Source organism: Vigna angularis, chromosome 4 (assembly GCF_016808095.1).
Source record: "Vigna angularis cultivar LongXiaoDou No.4 chromosome 4, ASM1680809v1, whole genome shotgun sequence".
Lineage (NCBI taxonomy): Eukaryota > Viridiplantae > Streptophyta > Magnoliopsida > Fabales > Fabaceae > Vigna > Vigna angularis.
The window spans coordinates 14627485-14636541 of NC_068973.1; the positions used below are offsets into that span (position 1 = coordinate 14627485).

Here is a 9057-nt window from a genome sequence, read left to right on the forward strand (position 1 = left end):
CTCATTATTATTGTTTGTTGTTTAATATTTTTTCATAACCTACCATTTTTTATATAATAATTGATCTAAGTTTTCCTTTCCCATCTTTGTTATTTTTCGAGCACTACTTCATTCTTGCAAGCTTCACAATAGTTTTGGACTAATTTAAAAACATGCTACCTTGTGTATGCTAGCATAGGCCCATGTTTTAGGCCCATTTACTTGTGGCTTCTAAAGTTAGCTTTCATTGCCACTAGAAAAACGTCTTATTGATCTCGTTGAGTATTCAAAATCAAGACTAAATCATATGGCTAAGTTGAAAGGTACAAAGCTAGACTTGTTGTTAAAGGATATACCCAAGAGTATGACATGGATTCTAAGGAAAATTTTTCTCTTATGGCAAAGATGACTACTGTTCATACCTTGATCATTGTTGCTTCTATTTTTCAATAGAAGATTTTTCAAATGGATGTAAAGAATTCCTTTTTAAATAGGAATCTACATGAAGAAGTCTACATGACTCCACCAATAGGTGTCTCTCACAAATTTAGTGAAGTTTGTACACTTCTTAAGGCCCTTTATGGTCTTAAACAAACACCTCGTGCTTGGTTTGAGAAGTTTTCCATAGTTATTGTTTCTCTTAGTTTTGTTTCTAGTCATCAGGATTCTTCTTTATTTGTCACAAAAACCAATGTACAATGTATTTTGCAGTCCTTATATGTTGATGATATATGATTATTACTGGTCATGATATTTGATCGAATTAGATCTTTAAAAACTACATTATCCTATCGTTTTGCTATGAAAGATTTGGGTGTATTATGTTACTTCCTAGGCATTAAGGTTGCTTCTTCTTCCAAAGGTTATCTTATGTCTCAGTCCAAGTATATTGCTTACCTATTTGAATGTGCTCAGCTTATTGACAACAAGGTTGTTGATTCTCCTCTTGAGACAAGTGCATGATATTCCCCATCAAATGATATTTCTTTGATTGATTCTATTTTATATCAAGCTATTGTTGGGACTCTAGTTTATCGTACTGTGACTCGTATAGACATTGCACATGTTGCTCATGTTGTTAGTCAATTTGTTTAATGGTTCATTGAGTTGTTGTTCTTTGTATTCTCAAGTATCTACAAGACAATAAGTTTTAGTGTCTTTTGCTTCCTTCTATGTCGTCTTTATATTGTGCCTATTGTGATGCATATTGGAATGGTGATTCTAATGATCGAAAATCCACTACCAAGTGATGTATTTTTCTTGGTGATTCACTTATATCATGGAAGAGTAAGAAACTAGATGTTACATCCCTATCATCCATAAAAATTGAGTATCGCACCATGACTTTAACTACTTGTGAGATTATTTGCCACATTGATTATCTGTAAATATAAGTGTTTATTTGAAAGATCCCACACCTCTATATTGTAACAATAAAAGTATTATTCATATTATTCATAACTCTGTTTTTCATAAGCAAACCAAACATATTGAAACATGTTATTTTACTCGTCATCATCTTCAACTTGACAGTATATCTTTACTGTTTTTTCCTTTGTCTCTACATATTGCAGATATATGTTTACCAAAGCACACTTTGTTTTACGTTTTCATTTTTTATTTGACAAACTCTCGATATATTTAGTCGTAACATTGTAAGTTTTTAGACCTATTTACTTGTGACTTCTAGGATTAACGTATTATATAACGCATCTTTTACAACTCTTTTTAGACAATTAATACTACACAATCTCCTTCTTCATATATTTCTTTGTTTTCTACGTTGTAAAGTCCCGTTTTTATATTTCATAGGTTGAAAGTGTTCTTCACATCAAACTTCTCGGTCTTGAAAGTAAAACCCATCATCCTGTATCACTTGCATTTTGTGAAAAAAAAAAAGAGAGTTGAAGTGGCTATTGCCATTTTATTATGCATAGAATACCAAATTAAGCTCAAGAACAAAAAAGGACGGTCTAATGTAATTATGAATTACCATTAAATAAAGACAATATGACAACGAATGAATTACTAATCTAAATGTGATCAATATCCTCGTTGTATTATATTGTATTATGCAAGATAATGCATTAAATTGCATCGCTTCAAGATACATATAAATCATCGTTACATAGGTTATAAGTTGTTTAAAAGTTACTTAGAACCAAAACATAAATCTAACTAACATATACATAATCAATGGACACGAAATAATGTACTCGTAGAGTCATAGACAGAGACGTCCCTACCTTCATAAAGAATTTGGCACACTAGGATCTATAATTCAAGTAATAAAAAGTACATTCGAAAATATAATGTTAGGAAGGAATTAGTGAGAATGTGGTCCAGTCCATTGCGATCACGTTCGCCACCCCGTATACCATTTATGCATGTACGTGCACACAAACAGAATGTGTCCGCTTGCGTACGTAAAAAAACAGGACTCTTGGATTGACCAGAACTCGGATAATCAACCTCATTTCTGGTTGGACCACTCTCCTCTCAAATTTCCAGCAATATTCTACTTCTTTCTTCTCTCACCATAAAATAATAATATAACCTAAAATAACACTTCACAATATTTATTTTTCACCTTCAATTCTACATTTTCCAAAAGAGAACCATATAGTAAATGTATTAGAAATAGCATAGGAACACATATACATGATTTTTTCCTCAAGAAGGAATATAACTTAGCAAGGCGACGTGATTCCCAAAACAGAATGAATGGACGTTCCACGGCAGCGAAATTTGTCTCGCTGTACCTTAAAATGTATGTGGCCCTTCATACACACCCATAATTACTACATCGATCCAAATATGTAAATTATTATTTTGAATCAAGCTTAATATTTTAATTAAGGTGAAAGGGTGAAAACTGTAGGATTTGCCACATGGTATGATTGGTGCATGAGATGGAAGAAACACCTGAGATGGAAGAAATGCGGTGAAGGAATGATTAAGGAGGAGAATAAGAAGCATGTTAATCATATCCCATGGGCAGGGTTAATTAACAGCCCCACGTGCGATGACTCTAACCCCTAACCATGGTTGATTAAATTCAAACCAAATGCAAACAAATCATTGTAAAAAGACCTTATTGTTTATTTTAATATAAAAAAAAAAAAAAGGCACAGTGAGATGTAGAACGTATACATAACCACGCCTTGGTGCGGGTGTGAAGAAGAATAAGCAAAACCCCCGACAGAGAAAAAGGAAATCCCCACCGTCCCAGCATCGACGCTTCCATTTGCAACACCAACAAAAAAGAAAAGCGACCAAAACCTACCGAGTAGCAGCACTGTAACAGTATGTGTAGTAAGTACTCTCCCTCTCTCTTGTTTGTGTGGTGTGTAAGGCGTGAGGTATGAGTCTGGCATATATAGGGAAAGACCTAATGGGATGACAGTGTTATCTCATTAATGCGCTTCACCTTTTTTTGACGATTCTCCTTTACGCGTCGCAGTTTCTCACTTCTGATCCTCTCTGCCACCTTGGTCGCTTCAAAACCCTACCCCCACCCCCACCTCTTTCCCTTTTTCCACCTCTCCGCCTTCTCCTCTCCACCACGCACCACGGTTCCTCTCTCTCTCTCTCTCTCTCTCTCTCTCTCTCTCTCTCTCTCTCTCTCTCTCTCTCTCTCTCTCTCTCTCTATCACTGTTCTTTTCCTTAAAACGTAACCGACACAGATACCAGAGAAGAACAGAATTGCATGGAGCAATCAATGTCCTTTTGCCCCAATCTCATCGCCATTTCTAAACCAACTAACCGTGTGCGTGTGTTGCTGCTAGCTACTTTACCCTTCTCATACTAGCTAGCTGGATTATTTCATCCAATTGAAGATAATAAGAAAAGGAAACACCCAATGCTTGTTTTTCTCTTTTTAGGTTTCACACTCTCTTCGTAGTTCTAGTAGTAGTCCCGTGACACTGACTTTCTTTCTCTTTCTCTCTCGTCTTTTCCAGAATCGACGGCTATTCCTGCTTCGTTGACTCCTTTCTTCACATGATGTGATGTGTATATATGACCCTTCCCTTTCTGCTCTTCTCTTCTGCAGATCTGTGGTTTCTCTGTAAAAAAGAAGCTTATTCTCTTTTCCTCTCCCTCTTCTCTTCCATGCCGTGACTACTCAGTACTCACTTCCAACCACCGAACGCCTCGCCGTGCTCGTTCTTTCATGGAACAGCATTCGGTTCAACGAATCGTCGTCGTTTGTGTAACCGTCTCCTTGTTCTCCCTCTCACTCCTTGCCGTTTCAACAGGTGCGTGTTGTTCACTCTCAATCTCAATATTCTTATGTGAATTATTATTGTTCGTAGTTTCTTAAATTACCGTTTTTAATCGCGTTTGTAGGTTTGGCTGGTGGGAGGACACTTTCGGGAACCATGGTCTCCGTGTCATCGCGTCGTGTAGAGGAAGGGAACAGGAAGCTCCATAGCTCGCATCGCAAACTTCTTACTAGCGGTAAGTGCTTTTTTTTTTTCTTTTTAAATCGTGTTTTGACTAGTTTAGATGTTTCTTTTCATGGGAGAAGAACGAGCTTGTCTTCTTCTTTTGAGGTTGCCCTTTTTGTCTTGTTTTCTTTAGATACATGCCTAGGCGTTATTTCTTTGTATGTTTTCGCTGAAAACGAAATGGCTGCTAAAAGATTGTGTGATCTAATAATCTAAAGCCCATATAACTACAGAATTCACCCATTTAATTACAGCGGCACTTCTATTTTGAGCACCAAAGGATTTTTTTTTATCAATATATGCCTGTGTTTTTTTATTTGGTTGAAGAGGAAGTGTAGAAAAGACAAGGGCGTATGGTTCTTTACATATTTTTTTTTATCATTGTATTTTCCCTTTAATTTAATAAGGACGAAAGTTTGGAATTTTTCTTTGACCTTTTTATTTTTTAAACTCCACTAGGGTTGAAATAATTCCGGGCTAGCTAGCTCTAGCCTTTCGAATAATTGGCTTTTCGCCCCGGTTGAACTTGAAAGTTGCTTTTTAGCTTTTGGGTATTGGTTTGGAATGATTCAATTTTTTTATTAACCAGAATAATAACAGTATTTTGTCGCGGAGTGGCTTCCTGCGCAGATGTCTTTTTGCTGGTCTTGATGTTAGTCTTTGGTGTACCATGTAACACAGAAGACTGTCATTTTGTTTGCTAAATAATAAAAATAATATTTGCAACTGTTTAGTTAATTTGATTGAGGGAATTTGATTTGGTTCTGAAAAGAAAAGATTCGGGGTTTTGTGCAGGGAATGGAAAGATGGAACCGAACCGAATATGGGGTGAGAAATGCAGCAAGTCTGATATAGTGATAAACCAGGGCCCTACGGCCCCACTCCCAAGTGGCATTCCCACATACACGGTGGAGATCATGAACATGTGCGTGAGTGGATGCGACATCTCTGGCATTCACCTGAGGTGCGGCTGGTTCAGCTCTGCACGCCTCATCAACCCCAAGGTCTTTAAGCGCCTCCGTTACAACGATTGCCTCGTCAATGATGGCAGACCTTTGATCAACGGTGCCACCATTTCATTCCAATATGCCAACACCTTTCTCTACCCTCTTTCCGTTTCCTCTGTCATCTGTGTCTGATCATCATCATGATCATAACAACAATCCTCTCTCTTGTCCCACAACTTCATTCTTTTCACCTGTACATACAGATTTTAGATACGTATCTGCGGACAACACCTTGTGCACGTGATGGGTCTTTCCAATGTGATGCTTACGATTTTTTGATAGAAAGGAAAATAGGCTAGGAGTGAGGTTTTTCTAGCTTTGTTTTTGTGGTTTTGGGCATGGTTGCATGATGAGGTGATGATATACTTTAAGTCGTTTTCCCGTTTGTGTGCATTCATTAATGGAACTGTACAAGAATCAGGTCATAGCAGTGGCTAAAAGTCATTGCATATATTGCAATATTCAAGCAAAGCAGATCTTTTTCAACTGTAGACATTATGTTTTGGAGGGGGGAGTGGAAAGAAGGAAGTAGAAGGACTGGTCCCCCTTCTTTTTAATTCAATCTGTGCTATGCCCGGGGTTGTGGAATTGGATTACGAGGGACGGATGTATAATGTGTGATTGTGACCTCTCCTCAGGATGTCCGTGATTCGTCATTATGTCAACGACCCAAATTTGGTTCCTCTTCCTAACCGGGAACATTCATTTCGTCCTGATGACGCCAAACATAATGCTCAATAAGTCGCATCGTACCTTCTTATTTACACTTCAATTATGCCTCTACATTTTTTTTATAAATAAATAAATAAAGAAATAAAATTGGTGATGTGCCGTTAAAAGTCCTGCCTCGACAAAGGAATATAACTATGTAGTTGTCATGTTACAGAGAAATTAGTCTCACGTATATAGAAAGTAGTTATGGAACAGGGTTCTTCAATTATAAAGGAGTTTTTGGAAGAGTATAACATACGTTCGTGTTGGGTATTAAATTATGATTCATGTACTGATACCTTAAATCATTTGAGAATAGTAAAAGTAAGAGTACTGAAATGTTACATTATGCGTTTTTGGGATATGTGCTTTTATATATGCTTGTTTTATTCTCGGTGAATGTTAACAAAAAAATTATTAGGGGTGCTGAATGTCAAGGAAACTAATTTTGGTCGATAACTAGTTGATGGAGATTCTTCTAATTCTTTTATCGGAGGAGATTTGGTTGCGGAAGTTATTAGGTTTTCTAGGAGAGAGAAGGGTAAGGTCAATTCTCAATGAAGAAAACACATATTAGTCAAAAGGAAGAGAGATTGTCCTGAAGAGACCTACGAAGAAGTTGATATCCCGCTTTGCATGATAGCTCAACTTATTTAATATTGATTTTTTTATTAATGGTGGAGAGTCCTACTCAGAGCCTTCTTGGCCGGCCATGGAGAAAAGAGAAAGGAGGGAAATTTAAATTATGAATTTCCTATAGATTAGGTATGTGGAGTGGGTCAAATATTACTTGTTCATTCATGTTTTTTACATTTGAATGTGTTCAAAATGTTACGTGCATGCGGCTCTTCCCTAGCTAAAGCTAGCTTACGGTTTCGCTAGGACTTGAATGAGTCCAATTAAAATCTTAGCTATGCTAGATCAAATGTAGATTTTACAAAATAGATTGAATCTAAAATCCATATTCATTTTAATTTGATTATATTGATTTTGATTTTGATTTTTCCAATCTAATTTAAATTGGATTAAATTTATACTAAATTTACTTACCAATGATTTTGATTTGTCCAATCTAATTTAAATTAGATTAAATTTATATTAAATTTACTTATCAATTATATTAAATGTGATGTAAGATTGATTTAGAATCGTGCAGCGAAATATCGCGTTTAAATAAAGTCAAGTTAATTGATTTTTTTAACAAAAAGTGTACGTTTAAAAATTTTACCTTTTTAAAGTTTGACTTTTCAATAAAAAAATATTCCTTGAATATAATAGTAGATAAATAAATAGCGTTGAAAAAAAAATTTACACAAGTATTTTTATGCTAGTTTGGATCAAAAGATCATTCAATTGTTAATATCTCAAAAGAGGGATTAACCAATCATTAAAATAAACTCGAACTTATAATCAAATCACATATGAAGTAGTTTAAAATTTATAAAACACATATCTTGAAGATACAAAAGATAAAAAAAACACCTTCTTTGAATCACACAAAGAATGAACCACCTCCTTTGAGTCAAACAAAGGATGAAAAATGTTTCCTAGCAACAATAGGAGCATTCAATCATTCAAGAACACACTTAGTGAAAGTTATCGCTCTACCTACATTAGGTTTTTCAAAGCCTCTTTTCACAAAACACAGAGTTTTTCTAGCTGTCACAACTTTAAACCTTTAAATGAAAAGTTATTTTTGAAATTAGGTTTAACAAAAATATATAGACTCTTTATTTTAAAATTTAGGCCATGAAACTAAAGAGTCAAGTTACAATTATAGTTGATAGTCGATTATTTCAATAGATAATCAATTATCACAAAAAATTTTCTAAAACCATTTTCTCGATGTGATAATCGATTACTGGAAGTCAATAATCGATTATCACAAAGTCTTTTCCAAAAACATTTTCTCAATGTGATAATCAAGTACCTGAAGTAAATAATCCATTATCATTGAGTCTTTTCTAAAACTTTGAATTCATTTTGAAAATCGATTATTACTCGTGTTAATTGATTATCATAGAATGTTTTTGAAAAATTAAAAGCTTTTCTAAGTGATCTTTATGCAAGGCTACTTTGTGATTCTCTAAACTAAGTCTTACACAAAATTTGTTTACTATATGACTTATTACAAAAGCTTAATTCCATACATACTAAAATACAAGTCTTCCAATATCTTTTACATTGAGTTCTTGGACTTTCTTTTATCATCATCAAAATTTCCTAATCTTCATCATCTTCTCTTTTTCCAACAATGTGGGATCAACTCAACACACCTTAACGTCATCCGGAACCAATGTAGGCCTGATGTATTAGTCAAACACAATCAAACTTGATTTGGATGAACCTAGTCCATTTTGTCTTCATCCCACCAAAGATTAACTCAACCTAGATCGGCCAGACTTAGCTTGATCTGGTGATAGGAGGCTCCTTCGAAGCTATATGACTCAAGCCAAGTTGAAGACTCCGAGAGTGATCTGGGTGTGTGGAAGCTATGGAAACTGCGATGTATTGCTCGATTTTAGTGAACTTATGGTGATGGTGTGGTGTTTGGGTGATCTCAAGAGAGGTTAGGCCTACTCTTAAGGAATGGTGGTTATAAGTAACCTATTAGGGCTGCTTTAATATTGGTGACCTAAATTGAGTAGTATGACACAAATTTGGCAACATAACTTTATAATGTGCATTTACACGAGGAAAGGCACCTCTACTTTTAAGCTTAGGTAACTCTAAAGGTGTCTTCAAATTGTAGAAGAAAAACCCTAATACTCTAATTTGGAGACCAGGGAAAACTTCTCTTATTTAGAAGCATGAGACATGACCACTACTAAGGAGAATCATGATATGAAATAACATGCATAGATAAAAAGGAAACTAAGACTAAACAGGAAATATCAGAAATGGATTA

General features: G+C 35.3%; 1 protein-coding gene across 3 annotated transcripts; it reads left to right on the plus strand.

Moving 5' to 3' along the window:
- The first annotated feature begins 3144 nt into the window (after positions 1-3144).
- LOC108330960 (protein TAPETUM DETERMINANT 1) lies at positions 3145-5929 on the plus strand. Of its 3 annotated transcripts, none has more exons than XM_052877213.1 (4): positions 3145-3294; positions 3943-4239; positions 4331-4441; positions 5227-5929. In XM_052877213.1, exons 2-4 carry the CDS (start codon positions 4155-4157, stop codon positions 5568-5570), a joined length of 540 nt encoding a protein of 179 aa, XP_052733173.1. In that variant the 5' UTR covers positions 3145-3294; positions 3943-4154; the 3' UTR covers positions 5571-5929. The 3 variants fall into 3 exon arrangements, with proteins under 3 accessions (XP_052733173.1, XP_052733172.1, XP_052733171.1); XM_052877212.1 differs by having other exon boundaries at positions 4035-4239; XM_052877211.1 differs by having other exon boundaries at positions 4111-4239.
- The last annotated feature ends 3128 nt before the right edge of the window (positions 5930-9057 follow it).

What these genes read in the sequence shown, in the direction of transcription:
- LOC108330960 (XM_052877211.1), top strand. An exon ending in ACTCCTTGCCGTTTCAACAG is followed by an intron (nt 4,240 to 4,330) that starts GTGCGTGTTGTT and finishes TCGCGTTTGTAG; the next exon opens with GTTTGGCTGGTGGGAGGACA. An exon ending in TCGCAAACTTCTTACTAGCG is followed by an intron (nt 4,442 to 5,226) that starts GTAAGTGCTTTT and finishes GGTTTTGTGCAG; the next exon opens with GGAATGGAAAGATGGAACCG.